Source organism: Alligator mississippiensis, chromosome 1 (assembly GCF_030867095.1).
Source record: "Alligator mississippiensis isolate rAllMis1 chromosome 1, rAllMis1, whole genome shotgun sequence".
Taxonomy (NCBI): domain Eukaryota; kingdom Metazoa; phylum Chordata; order Crocodylia; family Alligatoridae; genus Alligator; species Alligator mississippiensis.
In genome coordinates this window covers 237,031,089-237,057,996 of record NC_081824.1, presented here as the reverse complement: position 1 = coordinate 237,057,996, position 26,908 = coordinate 237,031,089, and the positions used below count along the sequence as shown (strand labels likewise).

The 26,908-nt window shown below is 46.1% G+C and overlaps 1 protein-coding gene across 1 annotated transcript in view; it reads left to right on the top strand.

The window, feature by feature from the left end:
* MERTK (MER proto-oncogene, tyrosine kinase) overlaps positions 1–26,908 on the top strand; it is a 74,619-nt gene that overhangs the window by 36,960 nt on the left and 10,751 nt on the right. Inside the window, exons 7-15 of the mRNA XM_006258087.4 lie at positions 2,997–3,180; positions 5,067–5,218; positions 16,872–17,025; positions 18,024–18,177; positions 21,159–21,244; positions 21,855–21,950; positions 23,018–23,098; positions 24,801–24,893; positions 26,440–26,558. Of these exons, the coding sequence (XP_006258149.2) occupies positions 2,997–3,180; positions 5,067–5,218; positions 16,872–17,025; positions 18,024–18,177; positions 21,159–21,244; positions 21,855–21,950; positions 23,018–23,098; positions 24,801–24,893; positions 26,440–26,558 (1,119 nt within the window). The remainder of the gene's footprint in view (positions 1–2,996; positions 3,181–5,066; positions 5,219–16,871; positions 17,026–18,023; positions 18,178–21,158; positions 21,245–21,854; positions 21,951–23,017; positions 23,099–24,800; positions 24,894–26,439; positions 26,559–26,908) is intronic.

The window sequence follows — 26,908 nt, the reverse complement described above, 5'->3', positions numbered from 1 at the left end:
ATTTCTTCCTTTTTTGTGCATGATCAAACACCCCAAAGTGAACTAGTTTTCAAAGCCAATGGAACTCCCTCCTGGATTCCCAGTTTCTATTGTGGGATTTAACAGTGGAGGCATTTCATACCTTTCCTGCCCTGAGGACGATGGAAAGAAGTACAGTAAATGGAGGTTTGTTCCTGATGACTGATTGGCCGAGTATAGACAATCATTTATTTTGATCCTGTCTTTGAAGTTAAAGAGAGTTCCAAATCCAAGTCTATGTTTTACTGTTTTTTAAATAAGCTATCTTATAATTGATTAATTTAACTAGCAGTGGGGAAAGAAATGGTAGGAGGCAAGTGGCAGAGGAATCGGGCAGCCTTGCCCCCCCCTGCACCTTGTCCCCTAAAACTTGCTCTTCCCACCACTTTCCCCCACTGCTGCATCCCCTGGCCACCCCCCACCCCCACAATTGCCAGGCAGCTCTCCCACTGCAGTGCTTGTGCTCCCTGAAGCCTGCCCCCCTGATCCTGCATTCTCCTGTGCCTGCCTGCTCCCTCACTATGCTTACTTCTTGGCCTGGAAGGGCCTGGAGCACCCATGTTCTCCAAGCCCTGGGCTAAGTTGTGGCCAGATGCAGAGCTGCAACTCAGGGTAAGGAGCAGTGGTGGCAGGGACACAAGGCAGGACAGCACAGAGCAGAGGCAGCCAGGGTGGTGTCAGGGTGGAGATGATGCAGGGCAGAAGTGTTGGAGGGGGTGCAGAAGCTGTGGCAGGGGGGCAGAGCAATGGTTGCAACTTACTCCTACCCTTGTGCTCAAATCCAAGATGAGGTAGTTTTTTCCCCATGTTGAATGAGGGGGAAATGGGCGGGGGGATGACTTATCTTGGAAATCAAGCAATTACAGTAACTTTTCTGTTGCCTTTTATTAGGAATGTTAAAATTTATAAATCCTATATTTTTGAAACTTCTTAGTTAGGGAACATTTATCTTAGGAAATAGGTTTTCAAGTTGCACATTTTAACAAAAAGTGTTGTTTGGTTAGAACTTACATTGTGCAGAATGTTATTTTTAAAAAGCCAATGCTATGCCACAGAGAGAACCTTTGGTTCTAGGTGGCATTGTTGGGAATGCCTAGTACTTAGATATTCAGGACTGGTTAAGTCAAATGTTCAGTCTTCCATTGCCTGCCCATGAGTCACAGCTCTTTTAGCACCTGCTGATGAATGTGAGTTTTGAACAGGATATACCATGAAATGAATGAGTGAGACACATTGCCTCTTTCCATTTCCTCTCAGTTATCTCCCCTTTACCTATATTTAAATGATACTTTCTCTGATACCATCTTGGAGACACTGTGTGTTAAGTATAATGAAAGTGAAAGGGGGTATGGAAGCATCCTGTGGAGAAAGATAATAAGTCTCATATAAGTCTTATAACAATATTTAATAGCATATCCAGTGGTACTTTCCTACTGAAGCTCAGGAAATGGGCTGGAAGGTCAAAGGATTTCCTATGACTTACTTATCATGACCTGCATTTAGAAAATGGCTTTTTAAATCAGAAAACAAGACGTGATTCCTGGCAGAAACGCTGCTGTGACTAAGCCGTTTTCCTCCTGCCCCCTGAAATATTCATGATGGCTTAGCTGAGCACTGTCTTGTCAACAGTGTAGCTAATTCTTTAACAGGCCAGTGATTAAATAGGATGCTCTCATTGTGACATCCCTCGAAAGTGGAGTTACCTGTTCTTTTTCTGAAGGATCCAGGTACAACCATCTTCTTGGGAAGGAAACATTTAGAGTTGAGATAACACAGATGCATGTAGAATTCACAATGAAGACCAGTCTCAGCTGTGTCTTGAGCATCCATTTGTATGTTCTTTTGGTCACTGATCAAACATTCTAGATCTACTTTGGATATTCTCATTGAGTGTTTTATTGATATGAGCTTCCTTTTCATTTTGTAAGCCAAATTGAACACTGACATATGCTACCATATGCAGCCATCTTCCATTTACTTTTATCAAAGTTATGGGCATTGGTTCAAATACAGCATTTGACTCCATTTTTATTTAGTATAAGCTCACTGGTATTCTGTATGTAGTAATGTAAATTATATCAGTCAAATTCCCTTTACTTGCAGTTCACCTTGAAAGTGCACGAGAGATCATAGATTGGTAGCAATGAGCTAGAGAGATTCCCTGTGAGCAGGATGTTGGTAGGCTGGCTCATGCCATCACTTTAAGGATAGGCATGTGAGCAAAATCTTTGTGTGACAGGGCCTGTTGACACTGCAGGGTGCCAGTGAGTAGAACACTTGTAAGTTCAAGAGAAGAATCCTGATCCTTCTGGGTTTCTGTCTGACCCCACTGTGTGTGCTTTGTGTTATGGCTGATCTCATCAGGACTTCTCCCCCAGTTAATTGAACAGTCTGAAAGATGCCTTTCATCTTATTTTTTTGGCAAGGAACTCAGTGCAGGGAACGTGATCTTTTACACAGATCTGCCTAGTATGTTCTGTGATTTGCGCGGAAGTCAGCAGTATGCTGCTTTTTTCACATCCATAAAATATTGGGATCATTAATAGCAAACAACTTTCTCTGACTCATGGTGAACTTGGGAGCCTCTTACTGACATTTGAGAGTGGGTGTTCAGTGCCAACTGTGATCATCTTAAAGTTGCTGCTTTATTATGTTTTATGTGTCTTCCTTTGTTAACATGGGTGCATACAAAATATGTATTATTTTTGCTGTTCATCTGTGAGCCTCCAAGATGAACATGCAAGGTTAGAGTCTGAGGCCTGGTTGTCATTAGTGTCTTCCTCCCCAAATCTCTCTTCCATGTGGGCTGAGGCAGCATCAAGAAAAGAACAGCTGCCTCCATGCTTATTGTTCTGAGAAAGGGGAGAAAGAGAGTCAGACTTCTGAATCCTGTTTACAGGCTTAAAATTCCCACCATGCTTCTGATACAGCAGGTTGTTGCTGACTAATCCCTGTTTATGAACTGATTTTCTATGTAGGTCAAGGAAGCTGTTCCACAAAGTGATGGCTCACTGATGATCTACAACATCTCTGCACCGCCTCATCTGTATCACATCCAGCAGCTGTTGCCCATGGTGGATTATAGTGTTCGTGTTTCCTGTATGAACGAGGTTGGCTGGTCTGCATTTAGCCCCTGGATTCCAGCCAGCACAACTGAAGGAGGTAGGAAAAGAGCAGCTGATATGTAGAGAAGGAAATCTGTGCAATGTAGGGTGCTTTCCAGCTCTCCATAAGTAGGGCGCTACTGAATTCATGGCAGAAATGGGCTGCACTGTGGCTCCTTTAATTTTGCGGGTTCCCCCACATGCCCTCCCCATTAGCAGGAAAGCGAAAACCACAGTTTTAAACATAGCTCCATTTTTGCCTTCCCACATGTTGGCAGCAAGCAGCAGGGCCACTTGGACCCCTTGGCCAATCAGCAATGGGGTGGCAAAAATGGCGTCATGTTTAAAATCATGGTTTTCGCTTCCCTGCAATCAGGAGTGAGCCACAAGCAGGGCTCTTCCACAAATCAGCATTGCGGGGAGGGGGGCATGCGGGAGAACCTGCAAGATTAAAGGAGCTGCAGCGCAGCCCACTTCTGCCATGAATCCACTAGGGTCCTATCCATAAGGCATTACATTGGTTTATGGGGCACTGACAGCTCGCCCAGCAGCACAAGAGGCAGCTCTAGTTTGTAGTTTGCATTGGGAATGTGTGGGCTGAACCAATTCCCCTTCCTGCAGCACTGAGATTTGAAGTGGAGGTCTATGTGGTCCCAGTGGGAGCAGGAGCAGGGCCAGGGCTGGATCCAGTGGGAACATGCAGTGATGTAGCTGCACCCTGCTTTGATTCCTGCTTCACCAAAGTTTAAAACCCACTATCTGGGAGGGGCATCAGCATTTCTATTCAGGCAGCAGTGAGGGAGTCACTTGACTTAGTGGCTCATTATAATCAACCTGATTCCTGTTAATCTCTCTTCACTCCACAGGTGTTAATGACCCTCTCTCTTTATTAATGGTCTCGGTGTTCCATTAATCAAGTCTTCCTTTCTTCTGCAATTTTGCTGTATATTAACCGGTCCTGGTAATATGTCTTATTTCACAGCCCTGCGGCACAGTTAGATTGTTTGCTTAATTGAGTATTGCTGTAGTTTTTGGCTAATTTCAATGTTAGAAACAGCAGGGAACCTCTTTCTCCACTCCAGGAGGAGTGACTCCTATGCTGCTGTGGGCAGCTAGGGCCCAGTCCTATCCTTCCTGTTCAGAGGGGCAGGGAGGAGAACAGGATTCCTACTCAGCTACATTTCAGTTGAGCAGCTTGAGAAAGGTATTTGAGCACTGTTCACCAGTTCCCCCTGGGAAGTGATTTACTCCATTGGGGAGTCAGTGTGAACTCTCCTCTGTAATCCAGGTGTAATCCATTTATGCTCCTGTTGAGTTCTGATGTGGGTATCAGTAATCCCACAATGGGTGTGGTAAATTCAGTCCTTGGTCAGACAGACTCTACTGTTATTTTAAGGCCCACTTCTGCTCCATGGATGTCAGTTGTTTGGCTGTCAGATTGAATCTTTTAAAGAGACAGCATATGCTCAGCTCAGCACATGCTGCACAGAGCAAAAAATATGGGAATCCCTTCCATTCTGTGCATCGTGGTGCTTAGGGTGGTAAAAGGCTAGTAGGTGTAGTGTCTGGCCAGCCCACTGACCTCTCGGTGCAGTTCCAAACCCTGATGCATCTAAGGTGCAGTCTTGTAAGAGTGAAGGGAGAGGGCAGGATCTGGCCCTTGTTGAACAAAGTTCTGGCACCCTTAGTAGGGAGAAGGGCTTGGAAAGGAAGCTAACTCCAGATGGAGCACTACCCTGTTGTGAGCCCCTGGAGAAGTACTGCTGCCCTTCAGTGGAACATGCTGTAGGATCAGGCCCCCATACGAGACATGCAGATCCCTGACACTGAGCTTCCCAGGTCTGGTTCTTTGACCTGGGAGCCCGTCACACCCTTGCAACTAGTGATGGACCTGCTTGCCTGGTGTTCTCCCCTCTAACTCTGGGATCTCTCTGTTTCTTATAGCCCCATCTGTTCCACCTCTGAATGTAACAGTGTCATTCAATGAGTCCAGCTCCTCCCTGGAAATCAGATGGGTCAGGCCACCCACTGGGCCAGTGCATGGTGAGCTGCAGGGCTACAAGATTTTGCATCAGTGGCAGAACTCCAAGTTAACTGTAAGTATGAAAAACATAGCAGTAGCAATTGAACATATAGTTAAAGTATAATGTAGTGCTGACAGGAGTCCCAACTCTGATTAAGCAGCCAGGGTGCTGTGACTGCTACCCTTCTTGCTGGCTTGCTGTTCCCAGTGCTCCCATCATGAAGTGGTCTCTTTCCTATGTATTTGTACAGTGTCTAGCTCAGCAGAGCCTGGTTCTTGGCTCTACCTTTGTAAGTAACAGCAGTTACAATAATAGTTTGGGTTATTCTTGTCTTAAAAGAGAACTGCAAACCTGGGAAACTTGTTTGACCACAACTATTTCTATCTCATCTCTAGCATAGCATCAAGGCACTGCGTGTCATGTGTTTGCCTATGTTGGAAGGCTTGGGCAAGAGCTTTGAAGGAGGAGTTTGGATTTAGTAGGCTTTTTGCACCTATTTTGTGAATGAAAATGATGATGAGGCATGTGGCAAGGGAGTCAAATCAAAGTCAAATCTTCCTGGTATGGATGAACTCCAGGCCAGTTCCATAGGCTTGCCCCTGATTTAGGCTGAAGGGGGTTCTTCAGCTGCACAGTCTCTTAGAGCAGGGGTCCACAACTTATGGCCTGCATAGCCTTTGGGCCTGGCCTGTAAAACTGTGGCTTCAGCAGCATTTGGCGGCAGGGGGCTCTGCCCATGCTGTACCACAGCTGGGCACCAAGGGCTTCAGTAGAGAGGGATCTGTCTCTGAGCTATGCTGCAGTTGAGTGCCCAAGACTTCAGCAGAGGGAGCTCTCCTTGCACCATGCCACAGCTGAGTGACAAAGAGAAGCGGTGGAGATGGTTAGGTCCCATAAGTTTTAGACCTGATGTGGGTCATTCTAGCCTCTGTTGGAAAATACTGCTGAGCCTTGTCTTTGTGTATGCCAAGAGTGCTGTTTGGCATCATAACTCAGCAGCTTAAGTTCAGGGAGTGGTTTGAAGGGAAACTTTTGGATCTTGAATTTAAAATACAGAAGTTTGCTGTGTGTCATATTTTGCTTTTACTGTGCTACCAAAACATTGGTTATTGAGGAGGACAGTGGGCAGAACTGCACTTGAGACTGAAGGTGTTGCACTGTTGGAAGTGCCCTGCATGTGACATGTGGACAGACCAAATCACTATAGCTGAGACAAAAGGAAGCGGGCTAATTTTGTCCAGACAGATGTTTTTGTCCAGATGTTGCCTGCTTGTTTGCGTGGTTTGCTGTGCTCTTTTCTTGTCACCTTTATCAGCCCAAAGTTTAAATCATATAAAGGCACTGGATGCAGTCAGTCTTGAAATTCTTTGTGGAAGAAGTGATTCATGCTCTTTCTGTAAGACACTGCATTTTCTGTTCCCCTTTTATGCCTCCCAGAAGCCTATATGGATCAAGTATGATAAAGTCAGGAAAACAACATTATGATCTTGTGACTTGCATGAAAAAGAAATGCTGACACTTTAACTGCCTCACGAGCAGCAAGTTAAGGATGGAGAGGCCTTCATTTCCCAGGAACATAACATCTGAGTGTACAAAATAAGACTGTTACACAACAGAAAGGTTCCTTTTCAGTCTCCAGTTCCCAGAGCAACCCTTCAGCAGGGCTCTTTAATGTTCCCAAGTGACCTGTGCTTATTGTGGAAAAGCTGCTAATCTTCCATAGCGTCTAGCAAACCCTACCCATGAAGAGGAGGTGTTGTTAGGAACTCAAGAGTGGAGCCTCAGTGAACAGGACAAGACCCTTTGCAGAATAGGCCAATGCCTATTTTTATTAATGAATCATGCATCAATTTATGCCAGAGGCAGGCAATTATTTTTGGTGGAGGGCCGCTTATTGAGTTTTAGCAAGCCATTGAGGGCTGCATGACAGGCAGCCAGGGGCAAATAAATATTCATTTTCTAAATTTTTTAGGGGCCCCATGGGCCAGATAGAATGGCCTGGCGGGCTGCATCCAGCCTGCAGGCCACATTTTGGCCACCCCTGATTTATGCCATCCATTAAGACTAGGGACAGGCATTGCACATAAACTGGTTTAAGTGCTCAGAAACTGGTTTAAACCTGTAACAGAACAGATATTCAGTGCACATAAACAGTTTGAAAATGGCTGAAACCGGTTTGATATAAACCTGGTTGAATGTAGTATCAGACTTAGCTGATTTGGCTCAAACTGGTTTATACAATGTCTGTCCCAGACCCTTTGCTGGTTTAAGCTAAACTAGACACCCCCAGCATCCCAGCATGCTCTCTGGGTTGGGCAGGGCTCTCTGCTCAACAGAGCTCGCCCCTCCCCTCTTGCTCCCTGGCTGCAGCTCTGGCAAAGACTTTCAGGCACAGCAGGGTCTGCTGGCTTCCCTGTACCTCCTTCCCCCCTCTCACCACTCACTGCTAAAGTAGAGATCCCTTCCTCCTCTCTCCCATAGCACAGACTATAGTCAGCATGTGGTATGCTAGCTAATGCTGTGTAAGGCAGATAGGACAGTGTCCACTTAAGGTTTTTTGGAGGCAATCAACAGCTCAGATGGTAATGTCCCTGCATTCTTTCCTTTGGAAAAGCTGTTTAAGAAGAGCTTGTAATGAGCAATGCTTTGTTTTCTGACGGGGTGTTAAATGCTGATAACAGAGCTGATAAATGCTCTGTTATCAAGGGGTGGGACCCCTCCCTAATCGCAGCATCCTGTCCAGGCCTGGCCACAGTCCGCTCAACTCAGCCCTGAGGAAGGGAAGGGAAGGGAAGGGAAGGGAAGGGAAGGGAAGGGAAGGGAAGGGAGGGCTGCTCTAGCGCCCCCTGGCTTCTAGCCTGAGCCACTGCAGGCACGTGCCTGCATTTCTGTAATGACAAGGGAATGTCTATCCACCTCCAAATCAGTTCAAGCCTTGTAGGTTAGATCAGTGCTTTTCAACTGGTGTGCCATGGCACATTGGTGTGCCTTGAAGAGCTCCCTGGTGTGCCACGAGAATTTTGGGAAAATGAGAAGAAAGTTCTCCAGCAGCCTAGCACTAACGAATAAGCCATGTCAATGAGACATTTACAGAAGACTCAGTCATGTGTTGGCTGTTGGGGAGAGAGAGGACCAGCCAAGCAGAAGGAAATTCATCTACTGTGCATGTGATAGTGGTAGGACACACACAGTTCATGAACCTCTAAACAGCTGTGCCACGGAATTGTGCCATGGCAGTGACCTACAATGAGCTCATAAGTAAGGAAACGGGGAATGACTTAATAGGCATGCCATGGAAAATTTTTATTAATGTAAGTGTGCCTTGGGCTGGAAAAGGTTGGGAAATACTGGATTAGACTAGCATGCAAAGATTGAATCAATTCAAGCTCAGGCTTTTTGAATGTCTGTTCCTAGCCAGAGAGTGATGGTCTGAGCCCAGCATTCCTTTGGGAAGCCTCATGCTGGCCTCACAAAGCTCATTACAGCCAACATCTCAGCCTTCACAGACTAGTGTGTGCATCCTAGAGGCTGTTGCAAAAAATAATCTTATTTTCAGGGTTAGCAGAACTGGGTCATTGCTTGATTTGCCCCTTAGCTCCTACCCAAAGCAGCCAGTTCGCTGGATAACCAGATTGTATTGTTGTGGGGTGCATATGGCCTGGAAGGTGCAGCCTGTCCTCTAGCAAGGGCAGAGCTATGGAAGACCTCCTTTGCTGTCACATCTGGAAAACCACACTTAGAAGGGCTTGCTAATGATTCCCTTCTTGCATTGAAGGGGATGTTTACCTCTGTAACTGGACCTCTTTGAAGGAAATGCTCACGATTAAGTTTTGAGACAAGTTGTATTGGGCATGGATATATACATCCTTAATGCACATAAGGAAATGTGCTGGTATGAGAAGTCCCATTGCCTCCAGCGGTAGTGTTTATACCATATGGGTCCTTTGTGGTGATATGTATTTAAAATGTTCACACAAGATAATTCTTGGATGAGGCGGGTAAGGGATGATATGATACCATCCAGGAAGTGGTTGTTTAGTAGCTCTGTATTCTAAACTCAAACTAGAATTCACCACTAGAGCCAGCAGCAGTGGAGGCTGTAATGCAAACAGGATTGGGGCCGTGTTAACCTTATGTTATCTATCCCTACAAATGTGGCTATAGAGGAAAGAGAGGCTGAATTTAAAAAGCGGTACTCTTTCTGCTAAAATTAATTCTTTCATGCTAAGAAAAAACCCTGTTTTTTTGATTTCCTGTTACTTCTGATTATCAAAAATGAAAAATTCCAAATCCTTGCTTATGTGCTGGGCTTTTTGCTGTGGGACCAGAATCTTAAAGAGACCCTGCTAGTGTAGTCGAACCCAAGCATTCACAAATTGATTCATATCCCCAAAATAGCATGAGGTTGGCCTAAAACTATAAATAATTTCTTAATATCATATTGTTCTGATTTTGTTAGTCCTGCATATAAACTGACTCCATAGTATCATTTTCAATTTTGCAAAAAAGTAGCTTTTTTTCTGACTATATGTCAGTTACTGCAAATAAAAGCCTTGAACTCCTATTACCCTTACGAAGTTCAATTGTATAAATTGAACAAATAACCAAGGAAAAGATCTAAAACATTAATTGTATTTCTTTCTTTTTTCATGTCCTTATGACAAGGTATTTAGCAGAATTTCAGATTCGTTGAAATCTGACAGGGCTGTGCCATGAATTTTTCTGTTATGGCCTTGAACTTGTGACCTGTCAGCATTGTGACTTAGTGCCTACACCACCTCAGCCTTCATTAATTGTGCTACAGATACTAAAATAGAAAATAACGTTTTGGATTTGCTATTTTTATTGTATACACAATACTTCTTGGGCAAATTTAAGACTGCAAGGTGCTGAATTATAAGTTAAACTCACGTATAAGTTAAGTACAATATTTAGGGTTCTTTTGGAGAAAAGAAAAGATAGAATTACTGGTATTATCAGAACAATACAGTATTGTGAGATTTTTGTATAAATTACATTTTGGCTTATGGTTTTGAACTATTAGGGTCACATGCAGCTCTTATTTGCAAGATTTTCCCTGCAACCATGAGAATTAGAAACCTGCTTTTTTAAACATGAAATTCTCACATAATCACAGGACTCCTGAAGCTGGAGCTTTGAGAAATGCATCAAATCTCACAAAAGAAAAGATTTGGCCACACTACATTGCAAAAATGATTAATGGTATTGTTCGTACTGTTGAGTGATAATTAGGGCTTAGCTGTATCAGAAAAGAAAGAGGGGTTGGGGGTGTGGGCAGATGTTACCATTATACTGATAACCCTGTTTCATTCACAGTAAAAATTTCAGCATTTTAGCTCACTTTTACCACTAGAGGAGCACTCAGGCATAACAGTTAAATCATAACAGCTGATGTGCACTCCTCAAACTGCAGCTCCCCCTCCCCTTTTAAAGCACTTGAAAGTCTGTCCACAGCCTGACAGATACAACAAACAGTGTTTTTGTGATCTTTGCAAAATAATCAGTTAGAGCAGGCTGTTGTTTCCTTTGTTCTCTATGAAGTTGTGTTTTAGTTCTTTAGTATCAAGAGAGTTGGAGGGACAGATGGATTTAAACAGTACAGCATCCACTTGAAGCTTGTCAACTTTTGTGTTTATGGTCTTCAAAAGCTGGAATGTTTTCCCATGGTTGCCTTCTGCCCTAAATACTAATGCTGCACCATGGGAAGCATACTGAAGAACAAAGACACAGCAGTCTGAAGTGATGCAGGCGGGTAACTCCTCTTCTGGGAGATGTAGTAGCTGCGTTCAGTGTAGAGGACATTTGTATAGCCCCATGGGTATGCAACGTACGTGGTGACAACCGCAGAATAACAGTGATTGTAAAGTGTGTCCTGTGCTGGGCCAAACATGACACTGCAGAGTTCCATGAAAACACTGCCCCTGAAGCCTGCTGTCTTGTGTCTGCTCTCCCATCCCTCTGCTTTGGCTCCAGCTCTGCACTGTCTCGTCTGGTTATGGACCGTGACTACCAGTTTAGATGGCTAAGCAGAGGAATCCAGGCCCCTAATTTCACTCTGAACCCAGTGTGAAAACATATAAAGATCAAACAGAACTTTCCCACAGCATGAGCTACTGCTATTAGTTTCTTTCCTTGTTGGGGGGTTGGAGGTGGGGGTGGGGAGGCAGGAATGCAGGCTCCATCAGCCATTTCATAGTGTCACTAGGGGTGCACTGATAGAGATTTTGGGGGCTGATACCAATAACTGATTTTTAAGGAGGCATATTAGCCAATACCAATCCAATTTCCGATACCAGCCCGGCAGCTTGGAGAGCTGTGTGCAGCTGGCAACTCTGGTGTGGTGGAAGCAGGGGAGCGGGGCAGATCAAGGCCCCTGCAGTGAGGGAGGAGTGGGGCTAGGGCAAGCACTGCCCAGCCAAGGTGAGGCAGGAACAGGACAGAGCCATAGCTCGTCCGGGGGGTGCGGGTGGCTCCCGCCATTGTGTATTGCTCATCTGGGAGCCACTGCTCCAGTGCCGGCCACTCGTCTGGTGGCTCCCACCGTTTGTTCAGGAGGGCATGGTGGGGGGAGGGCATGTGTCCCTGGATCTGCACAGGGAAGGGTGCGCTGGAGCCTGGACTGCGTGGGGCTCTTTCCAGCCTGCCCTACTCCACGCAGATCCGGGGGCATACGCCCCACCCATGCCTTCCTGGAGCACCGGCAGGAGCTGCCAGACAAACAGGCAAGTGCTGAACCAGAAGCTCCCAGATAAGCAGTGCGCAGCAGGGGGAGCCACCCACTCCCCCTGCCCCGTGCCCCCCTGATAAGTTACAGCCCCATCTCACACCTGCCTTGCCCTGGCTGGGTAGTCCTTGCCCCAGTCCCACTCTTCCCTCACCATGGAGGCCTTGACCTGCCCCCTCCACACCTATTCCCTCCCCCATCCCCTTCACCAGAATTACTAGCTTCACAGAGTTGCTGGGCTGTGCTCCTTGCTGCCTACATGCTGCACTGCAGCTGTGTGCACACACAGGCATTTATTGGTCAAATTATCGGCCACATCAGGCCAATTTACGATATGATCCATTTTCTTTATATTGGTGATGATCTGATATTGGACCCATGTATTGGTGCACCTCTAAGGCTAGAGACAGACATTCAAAAAGCCTGAGACTGAATTGATTCAATTTTTGCAGGTTAGTCTAACCTGACTAGGCTGAACTGGTTTGAAACTGGACAGACGTTCTTTCTGGACTGAAGAAATTCAGGCGCATGCCTGCAGTGGCTCAGGCTAGAGCGGGGGGGGGGGGGGGGGGGGGGGGGGGGCGCTAGAGCAGCCCTCCCCTCCCTTCTGCAGGGAGCTGAGCTGAGTGGGGTGTGGCCAGGCCCTGGCAGAACTCTCTTATTAGGGATGTCTGCCTGTATGGTCCCAGGCCTTTCCCCGCTGGCTTCTCAAGGGGCGGGAGTGTTGCGAGCCCCCAGCCCTGGGTTAGCACTGTGAGGCAAGGGTTGGGGAGGGCGCAGTGCATGCATCTGTTGATGATACGGAGATCTTCAACCTCCATTCCTGCTTTGTCATACTGTCTACAGCAAACTGACAGGCGAGCAAGCCAGCCTGGTGGGGGAGGGGCTGATAACAGTCCTTATCACCTGATTAGCAAAACAATGGCCTCTCTCCATATTACTTCAAACTTCTTAAACAGTTTACCAGATGACCTGTTGATTAACTCCTGCCTATTCCAGTGAAATTGGAGACAGACACACATACACAGACACCTCTCAGCATTAACTAGCATACCACATGCTGGCTATGGTCCATGCTGTGGCAGAGAGTGGTGCACGGGGTGGGGGGAGGGGAGGGAAGAAGGGAAGGCAATGGGAAAAGAACTCTAAATATATATTTTTCTGAATTTCAATTTCATGATTAATGAAGACCCCAAAATACTGGTGTTTGCAAGCTTAAAGTTGACAATATGATCTGCTGTCTGAAGAGCAGACATCAGCATGTTTCTGGTACTTGTGTGCAGTTGGTTATGCAAAGTGATCATAAGGGTATAATAAGTTGTTATCTGGTCCTAGTGAGGGACAAGACTCTATTGTGTTGGTCCCTGAATGTACATCTATGAAAAGACATTATGTATGCTGCATGGCATTGCTTGATCTGCCAGTCACAGGCAGCTGGTCACAGGAAGCAGCATTGACTCACATAGCACCTTGAAAGGAGTGGAAGGACCTGCTTTATTCTGAGGTGAACTAGAAATGCACTACGGCACCATAGCATCCGGTGGCAAAAACCATGATGCCACTGCTTCATCGTTATAGCGACACGCTCCCTCATTATAGTACATTACTACGGCGACGTAGCAGCCAAAAATAACCATGCGCAACCGGCATGGTTCAGTATGGCCTGTCATCGTGCCATCTTTTAGCACTTCTTTTAATGCTACTTTAGTACTTAATCAAATATGCTGACACATGGACTTGGAGACCTATTGTGGGAGTGGTTGGCTACCCACAGGCTAGCAAGGTCACTTCAGCAGAAGCAGGAGTAGCTCGCTAGTGTACACATTTTACTGTGACATGGCAGTTTGGGGTGGCATTTTTAGCAATTAAATCCACTGGGGCAGATCCTTGAGCCAGGCCATTTCCTGACCCTGAGGCAGCGGCTCTAAATTATGCCAGCAGTAATTTGCTCCCTAGGGATCACTTAGTCAACCATGGGTAACTGTGAAGTTAAGGTTGCACCTCTCTCTTCACCAGCACCTTTCTGGAGTGCAGGGACAAAAGGAGGGCTTCATAGTATTAGTTAAGCCAGCTTTATGCCATATGGCACCTCCTCTGTCCTAAGGGACTCCCCAGCTTTTCCATTAAAGTCACCTGATGGGACAGGTGATCTAATCCAGTCCCTTTTCATTTGACACTAGAGTCAACACTCCTCTGGCATAATACTATGCACCATCTGTTTACTGTTTATACAAGCTAAGTCTTCAGATGATACAGTAGAGTCACACAGAAACTTGAAGTTTTTAAATGACTTTGGGGGTTGGTTAATAAACAGCAATGTGAAAACAGTATTGGAGGTATTTGTTTGCCCAAGGGCATCAGGAAAACAAAGCAGGAAGGAATTGAGAACATAGGAAAAGAGAAGCAGTGAGTTATTTCCTTCACTTGCCGAACATAGTTTCATAGTTGTTGGGGGCTGGAAGGGATCTTGTAGATCATCATTCTTTAGCAGTGCTCTCCAGAACACAGTTGTTTTACTGGCACCTATGTAAACATGGCTAATATATGGCCATGTTTTATTTCCATTTTTATAGTTCTTTTGGTAAATTGGATTTGGCTGTGAAAGATTTCCTTCTATTTTTACCCCAACTTTCCTCTGTTACTGCTTTCTCTTGGCTGCATTGTGTTAGGAAATGGTAGGCAACTGAGCTAAAGTTGTTCTCTGCACACTAGTCTGCCAGATGTGTTATAAGAACAGTTGTTTTGGAGTAGTAAGTTACTGTAAAGTAATGCCAGTTGCTTTTTCAGCTGGTATGCTGACTCAAGAAATTCAGGAAATAACAGTGAATTTGTGGGAAAGGGAATTGCTTGTATTTCTGTCCAGAGAAATAATCTGTCATAACATTACACAAATCCAACATCATGACGGTGACAGGAAAGAAATTTGCCCTAAAAACTGAAGGATCGGGAGTTCGACACAAAAAACCACATCACTATTAAACTACCTGTTACAACATGAGTCTTATTCCTTTAATTACAGAACACAAGGTCATTCTGACTTAATATCCAAAGAGGTACTCTGCTCAGGAAGTGGGTGGGCGTCACACTGTCTGCTGGTCCAAACAATGCTCCTTGACTTCAGCAGGGTTTGCTGACATACCCCATTGGATAGTTTGGCCTTGAATTTGGCAGCAACGATAAGACCTAAAGCTAAAATAAACATGAGAAGAGGATCTACAAGAGAGATCCATCTGTGTTGTACAGTGCATTCAAATGGCAAGACAGCCCAATAGCTCTGCACTAGGGAAAGAGAAACCTCTCAGAGTAAGAGAGCAGCACACACAAAACCAGTCCTAACAGACAGTTACATGTACAACATGTAAGCACCGGGCAGTATTCTCTGGTCACTTCTCTGGCTAGTGTTTGTCAGGGTAGATTTACATTTTATAGCCTAGCTAAATCAGAGATGTATAAATAAGCTTTCATTAGCCCAACCTCACTTCATCAGCTGGGGAAACACTTTAAAGAGGCTTAAACCAAAGAAGACTTGCCCTGACTAGCTCCTGATTTAGAGCTCAGCTGGGCACTAAATAGAGAAGGCTACCCCCTCCTTTTGTAGTTTCACCATCAGAGGAGTCATGGCATCAATGGGGAGATGTCCTGCCAAGAGGGCGTGCCCTCCCAGCATATCTCCAAAGAGGTATGTGGCTGTTTCACTCCCACCTTTAGCAAAATGTGTTTTTCACAGGCTGGGCTCCACAGTTGACTAACCTCCTCACTGGTTCCCTGCAGCCAAACTTCTCATCCACCCAGGTCCCAGGTCAAGGACACGGGATGTGACAAACCCAACACAGAGGTTCCTGCAGGGAACTTAAAATTCGTCAGGGTTCCCACCTCCCCAGGTCTTGTCTAGTCTAGGAGAAAGAACCTTCCCTCTGCCCGGGAGAATCTAGGGCAAACAGCATCCAGCCAGTGACACTTGCCATAGCAGAACCAGTCCTGTTCATGCAGGGTAGGCTGCTCTTAACCATTAGGGTGGCTCATGTTAAAAGTGTATACTAGTCCTTTCAGTTATGCTAACTAGCACACCTGTAAATCCTCATCTCTGTAAGGCCTCAGTGGTTCTTCTTGTGCTCTCAGCACCATCAGTCCTTGTTTTCACTGTAAATTCTTTCCAGCCAAAGGGATCAAGAGGGAGTATGGTTTGAAGGTATGCCAGGGCATGTGTTACTCCAGGCTGCAGTCTGTAGTGACTTCAGCAGGCTCAGTAGCTCCAGCAGAGGTGGAGGAAATAGGACAAGAAATAACAACATGCAGAGTTCATAAACTGCCCTCACTGCCCCAAACTGCAAATTATTAGCATTCTGCTGCCCAGCCACTTCAGATTTATTTTCCTGGTCCAGCCAGCAGCTTGTTTCCCTGCTGACATGGTCAACCTGTTGCCCTGTTGGGGAGGCCATGAACTGGTGCCTCCTGAGACGGGTGGGGGCCACCATTTGTAGTTGGCGGCAAGTAGAGACTGCCTGCAAACGCTGGTGGTGGCAGCGACGGGGGGACAGGTGGTGAGCGGCAACCGCCTGCAGAAGCTGGTGGTGGCTTCAGCAGCGGCCAATCTTAGGGGAGGCACATGCTCCACCCCCGTCCTCCCTCAATGCATCACCTATGAGGGAGGCTATGTATCAATCGTTTTGAAACCTGATTTGGGCAATGAAGCAGTTAAGAGGAAATGCTGTTCAGCGATTTTATTATTTTCATCTAGTTCTTGAAGAACTATTATTCTCTATAAATAGCTTTTTGTGGTATTACACATGGTCATGATTCCTGCAGGCTGTAAGGGCAAGTAACCATAGTACTTAATAAAGGGAAAATGTCAGGATAAAAATGTCCTAGATTTTCAGTCCTCATTCACTGTTTGACATTGCCAGGAAAAATAAACTTTTCCCTTCCGTTTGCTCCCACAGCATCAGTATTTGACTTGTTCTCTCCCTTGTCTGTGCTCAGCAGAATCTTTCTTCTGAAGTCAAGCAGAATGCCAGCTCTGCCATCATCCCTGTGGTTGCTACCAATTCCACATGTTCTGTGCGAGTTGCTGCCTTCACAAAGGGAGGAGTTGGGCCCTTCAGTGACCCTGTGGAAGTCTTCATTCCGGGGAACGGTGAGAAAAAAACAAGCATGTTTGTGGAATTAAGACTGCATCATCGTGTATATCTATAACGGGGTTGAATTACAGTTGCCCTGGCAGCTTCCATTGTGGCATTTCCTAACTTTGTTGTGCTTAACTTCGGAGTTTTAACAACCTTCTTTTAATGAAGATATTGTTTGCAGACTCACCCCACCTCCTTTCTCATAGACCCCCCAGCCCTAGCATTTAGCCCACCTACCTGGGAGGGGAAGAACATGGCAGTTACTTGCTGGTTGCTGCTATCAGCCTGTTCCTCCTTCTTGGACGTGATCATATTTACCTGTTGGGTGTTGCCTGGGATATTTGGATTGCAAGCTCCTAAAGGCAGGGCCTGTCTATTATTACATGTACAGCACTAAGCACTGACACTCAAGGCAATTTTACATATTCAAGCACTACAGTACCAGGCACTTTGAAAAGAGCTCAGTGATCAATGGTTGCAATTGTATAAGTGGCAAAATGCGAGTCAGTGCTGAGAAAATGGCAGTGGTGCACTTTTGAACTAAAACACCTTGGAGGTGCTTTAGTTCAAAAGTGCACCATTGCTATTTTCTGCATGCTGATGTGCATTTTGCCACTTATACAGCTGCATGTGGCACGGTGGAGTTTGCCTCAGCTTATCTGCTAATCAAATCTGCTCTGAAGCGGTGGATCTCTGGTGCACTGCAGGGAAAAGAAGTATGTGTATAAATGCCCAAAGGTGCTGCCCTGTTATAAGGAGTAAGCAGTTTCACAAGAAGAACCAGTTCCCCTAAACACCCGCAGGCCTTGATAGTTGTTTAAGTAAACCAGCATATCAAGTAATTCCACTGACATGCAGTATTTTCTTTGGGCTTATATATTCCTTTTATATCTTTTATTTTTTATTTTAAAGGTATTGTTTAGTTTCAGTTGTTAACAGCCCCATTCTACACTCCAAGCAATACAGACTGATTCCCTTATATGGTCTCTATTTTGGGATGTTTTATCAGGTTTAATAACCTTGGCACCTTCTTCGACGCCAGCATCTGGAAATACAGAGCCCTTTGTCATAGTCCTTGGCGTTTTCTGTGGGCTTGCTTCTGTTGGGCTGATCCTATATCTCTCTGTGATTATCAAGAAAAGGTTGACAGAAACAAAATTTGGGTAAGTCAGAGTAAACCTAACATGGGTGTTCAGAACTGTATAAATGCCACAATGAGCAGCTTGGGCTGAACTATGCTGTGGCATTCAGACAGCAGCTCATGTTGGGGCAGGATGAGAGGGCCCCCAGTGTGAAAGATATCCTCACCTGTCACCTTTGCTACAGTTGCCACATGCTAACCTACAACATGCACAGTCCCACCTGTGCAGGGCATTTCCCAGCCTCTCTGCTGTAAGGTATTTAATGCATGCTCTGTTTGGGACCTTCCTCTGATCTCTTGGCCTCCAGTGCTTTCTCACCCATCACACCTCACTGCATATGATTTCGTTTTGTGGTCCCCAGTGCCATGGTATCTGATCCTTGTAAACGCTGACCAGTTCATCTCTGTAACATTCCAGTGAGGTCAAGTGGTTGCATTTTACAGATGGAAACCAGGCACAGAGAGGTTTAGGGACTGATAGTTGCAGGTAGATACCAGGAGCTTTTGGCAGACTCACTTCTGAAATCCTGCTAGGTGCCACCTGCATCTTTAGGCACATAAATACTCCCAAAATTTGCCCAGACAGATCAGGGCATCCTTCACACACATGTGCACTACCTGCCTTCCTGAACCAAGGAGCCTGTTGGAGTCCATAGTAACTCATGCACATGTGTTTGCAGGCTTCAGGCACAAGTGATCTGCCCACTCAGACAATGAGTCTGGGGCAAAACCTGTTACTGACCTAGTGTTCCCAGGCTCCCAGGGCCAGTCCCTTAAGCACACCCCCCCACCATTACTTGCTGTTTAACTCATGTACCAAATAAGATTTTTCTACTATTTACCCAGATCAACTGAAAAAGATGGACCACAAACAAATAAAGGCCAAATGCTCTCAGTCAGTTACCCAGCTGTAATGCCATGGAAGGCAGGGAATTCCTTTCAGACTGCTATAGTCTTTACACAGCCAAAATTCCCATTGAAGGACCTGGGACTGTTTCCTGCATGCAACCTGAAGGGCCAGGGTATATTTTTACTGTGACACTGCAAGTTTCATTTCTTTCCTCTGAGCATTGCATTTCGCTTTTCATTCTGTATTCTTCCTTACACTGGAGCAGTCTAGAAGGAATCAGCATTGAGGAACTGAGTAGGATGTAGTCTTTCACCTTTCTTTTCTGGGAGGCAGTAGCAAGAGAGAGTAAATGCAACATATTCAAGTTAGTAGCTGAAGAGTGAAACCCCCTGGGTCATTTTCTATTGAGCCCTTTGTGACAATGCTTTAATTATTGCACAGAATAGCTATCTTCAAAGAGCAGTTGTCAACCAGGGTTCATTTTCCTGGCTATTTTTAGTGCATCACCAGTATTGGAAATATGATCAAACTAGCCTTATGTATAACATGTCCGTGAAGAAAGGTTTTGCAATTGCCCGCTTTTAAAAAAGATCAGGGAAATCGTTTTGTTCAACTCTAAAAACCATCTGAACTTTAGCACAGTAGCAGGCAAGTACCGAATGGAGTGGAACAGTGTTTTTTTGCTGCATTGCAAATAGTCATACTCTGAGAGAGGACTTTAACCCTTGTGGAGGCAGAGGGGTTGATCTGAGCCAGAGCACTGTGATGAAGCAAAGTCCACACAGTTCTGAGCCTTGAGTGAGGACATGCTGTGCAGGCTCTCCTGTACAACACTACTAGAAAACTTGAGTGTTTCTGTCAGGGCATTGTTCTAATCCTTTGCCGCCTCAAAACCAAGACACTGCCAGTACTGCTGCACATTTTGGTGTTTTTCCAATGGTGGGGACAAAGGTCCATTATGGACAATATTAAGTCAACAACACTCATTCTCCCTTGTGACTTTCTAAGAAGGATTTCAAAATAGGTCAACCCCTGCGATTTAGTGGGAAAACAATTTGATTCTTTACAGTTTAAATGCTAAATAGCCCATTATGTGCATGTAATAGCATATCTTCAGGAGGTTGGCCCACCAGGAATCCTGATGTAGAGCTTTGCTCAGTTATTTGTAAGGCTTTATGACTTCCCGCAAATGTAGCTGTGGCCCAAAAGACTACTTCCAGTCCTAAGTCCTTATTCTCATGCCTTTGAATTTCTGGAGTAGTATGAGAAGCTTTCCTTAAAATGGTCACATTCCATACCATGACACTTTTCAAAGTCAAAATAAAGCGGTCTGTCATTTGGGAGTATAGCATTGCCAAAAAGAGCTTATCAAGCTGCATAAATGAGTCCTAGGTGCTGGATTTCCAAGGGAGTTGTACTGGATCCCAGTCTGGCAACTGATGGTGTCTCTGGGTCCCTTCCTCCATCTGGCTGGCTTTCCTGAAAATGACCATTCCCTTGTATGACTTGATTAGCACTTGTTGATCTGCACCTCTTTATTTTCCCTAATGCTGCCTTGCTGCAAAAGAACCTGAAAGTTTCAGTGTCTCAGCAGCATCACACCGGGCAGATTGCTCAACACTGTCCAGCATCCTGCATGGAGATCTGGTTTCACTAACCATTTTGCTGTAATTTCTTTTTGTTTGTAAAATATTCCTGTGTTAATGTTGAGAATTAGCATTGCAACTCTTCTCATGAGAGAAAGGAGCTCTCAGTTTCTCTGTGAGACATTATAGTTGCACAAACTATAGGGGAAAACTGAAGGAAGTAATTGAGCATAGCACCATATGACTATCAATAGAGCCTTTGCTTTATGATTAGGATATGAGTAACAAGTGTAGATGAGGTGGTTTTTCCCTCCAATAATTTCCCTCTGTGGCATCCTTTCTTATAAATCGGTTTAGTTTATCAAGCAGCTGTTTTGACAAGACATTGTAAACAAGGACATGGTGTAAGGCAGCAGGAGGGAAATAAAATACATTTGGGAAAATGATTGTTTTCTTTTCACTATTAGTTGTTTCAGTAGTGTGAATGTCAGAGCCTCTTGCAGCTGCAGCCCCACTCTTTTTGATTAGATAAGAAAATTGTTACCTGTTATGGTTCTCTCCTGCTAGGAATGCTTTCAGCCCCAGTGATTCAGACCTGGCAGTAAACTTCACAGTGAAGAAATCCTACTGTCGGAGAGCTGTTGAACTTACGTGTAAGCTATACTGACTGTCATTTAAACAGCAGAGGAATAAGTGAAGATTTGGTGTGGTGTCTGACCAGGGAACATTAGTGAAGGAGAGAAACCTCTGCATGCATTTATGCAAGCCATTTAATAACTATGGGCAGACTCTGGTCCCTTCTGGGGCCTTCTCTTGCTGGCCTGTCAGGCAGAGTGTCAGGAAGCTGGCTGAGTTGCTTGCCTGAGTGTCCTCATCAAGCTTCTCAGGGCTCCCTTCCTCCAGCATGCTCCACAGAGCGCATGGGTTGCACAGTACTCAATGCAAGATGGATATGACAACACTTACTGTCAGATATCACAAGCTTGAATGGAAGCTGATGAAGATGTGTGGTCCCTGGGAACCAGGCCACAGTTAACTTGCATAGCACCTGCCACTGGGGACATGATGCAGGGACTAGTACATTAAGGAAGCAGCTTCCTTCTTACCTGTCTACTGAGTGCCAGGTAGAGAGGGCTTCTGTTTCAAGCACCAATGCTGGACTTAGCCCTGAACAGGTTGATGATGTAGAATAGTCTGTGGGAGTTTGAGAGCAAATAGAACATGTACTGTTCATCCCAATTCACCCACCGGCCTGTCTTACAGTAGGCAGCCTGGGCGTCAGCGAGGAACTGCAGCAGAAGCTCCAGGACGTTGTAATTGATAGAAATTCCCTCACCCTGGGGAAGATTCTGGGAGAAGGTAAGAGGCAGAGAACAGGCCCAAAGGGCCTGGACAGACTGGGAGGGTTTAGGCATGGAACTGAATCTACTTGATGGGAGCTGTATGGGAGCTGTAGCAGTGGCCTGTGGCAAGATACATCATCTAGAACTCATCACACTGGGGAGCGACAGAGAGTGCCTGGGGACCAGCCCACGGCCTGAGGGTGAAGGGACTTGGGTTTATTCCTAGTTTTGCTGCTGACTTATTTGTGCACCCATGGGCTGGTCAGTTTGCTGCCATGTGCTTCATTCCCTCCTCCTACACCTTGTCTGTTGATGCTGTATGCTTTGCAAGGCAAGGGCTGTCCCTGTGCATCCACACAGCATACAGTGGAGTAGAGCCTGGATTTCTATTTAAGCATCTGGGGCCATTGTAGTAGCAATGAAAGCTGCAAGGACCCATCCGTAGGGCAAAGCCATGTCCCTATCAGGCCTTTGAAGAAGAAGGAGGAAACTGGGTGCCTGCCTCAGGTCCCCATTGCATTGGGAGTGGCCTGCAAGTCCACAGCATGCTCCTTGGCATGGGGTACAGCCCTGTCTATTTTCCATCCCTTTTTTGGATAGTGTTGGTCCCAGGAGAGTTGAGTGGAACAGTTTAGTACTGGAGGGGTGTAGCTGTGCTTGTCCCTCATGAGGCAGTACAAGCAGTGTGGATGGCTGCATCTGCTCCAGCTAAGCCTCCTGGGCAAGGCCTTATGATTGATATGCCTTGGGAGAGGTTCTGCCTTTTCATGTGCCCTGGCCTTCCTTCCCTTGGGCTGTTGACCTGGCTTGCATGTCCTCCATCTCATGCTAGAATGGGTGGCAAGCTGGCCTTGAGACACAGCAGTGCATCATCTCTCCGCTTGTGCATGAGCAATGGCACTGTAGTGAGTCAGGCACCAGCCAGATCAGCCCTGTGTGTTCCACCTGCTGCTTGCTCAAACAGCAGCATCTCACAGATCCCATGTCCCTGCTGCAGGTGTGCAGCCTTTGGCTTCTTCTGCTGAGGGTGCTAGGCTGTATGTGGAGGAAAACACGGATTCTTTCTTCTTGTCCCTGGTGCAGGAGAGTTTGGGTCGGTGATGGAGGGGCATCTGAGCTTGCCCGATGGGAGGACTCAGAAAGTAGCTGTAAAGACCATGAAGTGTAAGTACCAGGGACTGCTGCGAAATGCATTGTTAGTTGCTTCCCCAACATGAGTGCTAGCACGCCTCCGACCCCTGTTTAATGCTGGTTTGCCTTATACCATGCACTAGGCTTCTAGACAGTGGAACTCATTACTCATTTTCCTGACAGACACTGTTGTGTTTTAGAGATTAATGAAGGAAGAAATGGGGGGCATCAATGCAGCTGTGTTTAGTCCTTTAGAACACACTTTGCAAGGGCTAGTACTGGAAGAAGTAATTGAAATAAATTGAAATATAGAGGACATGTGCAGAGCAATGTCCATAATTGTGATCAGTATGTATCTAGGGAACAGCGTCTTATACTCCAGCATGCTTCTGGGAAGCTACCACAACACACAGCCCAAGACAGTGGAAACAGGACATTCTACCTACTTAATGAAGCAAAGGGACCAGGTCCTCCATCTGCAAGGAATTGGATTGAGGACTGGACTGTGCTGAAGCTTTTCCATCTTACTGAATGAAAGGATGGTTCCCTCTTCACCTCATTCTGTTCAGAATGCTTGAATGTTATTTGTGTTATTGCAGTAGGCCACATTTCCCTCTCTTATTCTCAGCGTTCTCAGACATCCGTCAGTGTCCTTGGGGCCCTGGAGGCATTGTTTCCCAGCAGAATTTCAGGTAGTTGTTTCAAAGCCTGTGGAACAATGGAAAGGGCTTGTCTTTGGAAAGTGCTTATCTTTGGCCAAAGTAAAAGTGGGCCACCTGCTAAAGAGTTTCTTATGGGCTTTGTGGGCAAGAATCATTATTGTGCATGCCTCAAGAGGGTACTTCTCTCTGCCCATTCTTCCTCCCCACCTCCAATCCCGTGGTTCACAAGGCCCTGCCAGATTAAGTGTCTTCCCCAAACAGCTCCCCAAGTCAAATTTTGGTGTGTTGCCAGACAGGTATTAACCCAGCTCTGGGAAGGAGGAGGGGGGGATAGTGGGTTCCATGGGGCTGGTGGTAAGCCACTGGACTGGGACCATATCTGCATTGCACAGCTGCTGGGACAGGATTAGAAAGACAAACAGAGTGTAGAAGGAAAGTGTTGCTGCAGTATGCAACAGTAGAGTCAGTACAGAAACGGAGCTCCCACATGGCAGCCCAGGCAGGCATTTCCTCTGGTGGGTTCAGGCCAGGTTCCCTCCTGATAGAAATAAGTGGAGACAGAGCCCTGCCACTTCTAATGGGTGCAACCTCACACACAATGCATGCTCAGGATCCTGACAGTTTTCATTCCTTTCCCCCCACACCCAGCCAGCTGTGCAAGTGCTGAACACAGTACCCTGCTTACTTGTGAGCTCCTAATTTTTTCCTCTTCCTGTAACCCTTTGGTCCTCTGTCCCTCTCAAACCAGCCTTCCCAGCAGGCATTCCAAACAATTCCCTGCTTTTCTTAGGGCCCTGTTGCCCTGTCTGATGTCTCTCTAGGAGAAGAACTGGGTCCTGGTACCCTCTCCCACACTGTAGTCGGTCTTAGCTCCTCTTCAAGAAAGCTGACAGCCTGGGCCCCTGTTACACCAGCTAGGAATGGGCTGGGCAGGGGATGCCTTTCTATCATGCTACAGCTTCCTCCCTGCAGATGCTGGAACTGATATAAATCCCATTGCCATAGAGTGGTCCCAAGGGTGAGCATTCAAGTGTGTTGGTTAATGAGGACTCCTTTGTTTGGTGTGTTTTCAGTGGATAGCTTTTCCCAACGAGAGATTGAAGAGTTCCTCAGTGAAGCAGCCTGCATGAAGGACTTTGACCACCCAAACGTCATCAGACTCCTAGGTAAGCAGAAGGGTAGTTGGCTATGGGCAGGAGAAGACTTTTGGGTCACTGAATGATTCTGTCATTATCAAAGCCAGAGGGTCCTGCTCTGCTCTAAGTCCCACCTGGACCATCTCAGCTCTGATACTTTCTCTTCAGAGTGTACAAATCTTTTGGCCTTTTATAGACAAAGATGATGTATAGTCCTTGAAGGCTCAGATCAAGCATAATGGCTTCTTAACCTGGCAGGGAAAATACCAGATTATAATCTGTGTCCATGACGGCAGTTTTCCTTAACCACATTGCAGAAGAATGGCTCTTCTGGTGTAGTTCAGTACCCACTGAGGTGCAGCAGCTTTAAGCCCAGTTTATGGAAATGGGAGTCTCCTCCCTTGCTTGCTCCAAGGGCCTTATGGCTGAGGGCAAGCAAAACTCAGGGGCATCTGAACCCCAAGCCTCTGGTCTCGGGCCTTAAAGTAGGATGCCTGCCAAAGGTTTTGGAAACATCTGAAGCCCCAGGTGTGGGTGGAAGATGTTTGCCAGTACTAGGGCCATTTATGGTTCTGGACTCTTGGATTTGGAATTAGTTTTGGCTAATTTGGCCTCGGATACAAATTAAAAAAAACAAAAACTCAGCTCTGATACTTTGCTATCCAAACATCCACAGGGTTCTCCACAGAAATGCTGGTACCTGTCAGCTTTGTCAGGCCAAGCATGACAGTGAAATCCAACTGGAAAGTGAACACCTGCTGGGGAGGGTGCAGCGCACCAAAGCCCAGATCCAGTGCCCTCTGCCCATGGGGCATAGCACACTACATGGAGTCTGCAATGAAGGAACAGATCTCCATGAGTACTGTTTGCACAACACCTTACACTTGGTGACTGCTCTGGGAGGCAGCTACCCTGCAGCTGAGGCAGAATGTAGTTCAAGAGAGCAGGGGACACTGTCACTACATGGAGACTTGAGCATTGTTCTTTCTGTAGTGAAAAGTCCTTCATAATAAAGGTTGTTTGTGATTAGATAAGCCTCGCAAATAGGTCATAGGAGTGGAGCTAAGATGGGCTAGTCAAGAATTGCCATCCTCCACCTATATCAGGGGAAGGGTGGAAAAACGAGAGGGTGCTGAGGATCCAGCTGTGCCAGCTTTAGGAGACCTTCCCATCTCCCTTGCAAGGGCAGTCCCCAGCTTTCTGCATTAGTCAGACCCAGTCAGGCAGCACTTGGATGTGACCAATGTGACTGTATAGTCATGGGGTCCTCCTTGAGCACAGCTTTTGGATGTACAGGGTTGCATCCACAGTCCCAGGCTCCCTATTACCCATCTCCTCCACATGCCACAGAGCCACATGGATTTTGGGCTTCATGTTGCTGTGGACGGTAAATACAAGATTTGCCCTACTGATAGTTTCATCTATATGCATAAGAGGGGTTCAGCTAGCAGATCTCTGGCATTAGCCACAAGGGCTGCAGCTCATGCATGCATAGATCTGTTAAGGGCAGCCAAAGCATTTTACTATTAACCCACACCTGCCAGAGGTTTGACACTGACTCTTGTTCTTTTTCCAGGTGTCTGTATAGAGCTGAGCTCTCACCAGGTCCCCAAGCCCATGGTTATTCTCCCATTCATGCAGTATGGGGACCTGCACAGCTTCCTGCTTCGCTCAAGGCTTGAAACAGGTCCTCAGGTAACTGACTGTGATTAACAAACTGAGCAACAGGGAAGAACCAAAATGCAAAGCACACAGGGCTACTTGGGGACAATGGGACAACAGATTGTATTCTGTACTAAACCAGCTACTCAGAGCAAGATATTTTACTCTTCCTCAGAATGCTAAGAGAACCCTGGCTTTATTTTCCTAAAGAATAAAAAGACGCTTATTGTAATAGCGCTTCCTGCCTCTGTAAGACACCTGGGATGAAATTCTGGTTCCATGGAAATCACTGGGAGTTTTGCCACTGAGTTCACATCTGGGGGCCTACACACAAAGATGACAAAATAATTTTATTATCTGCTTACACAGCTGAGAATCAAAAG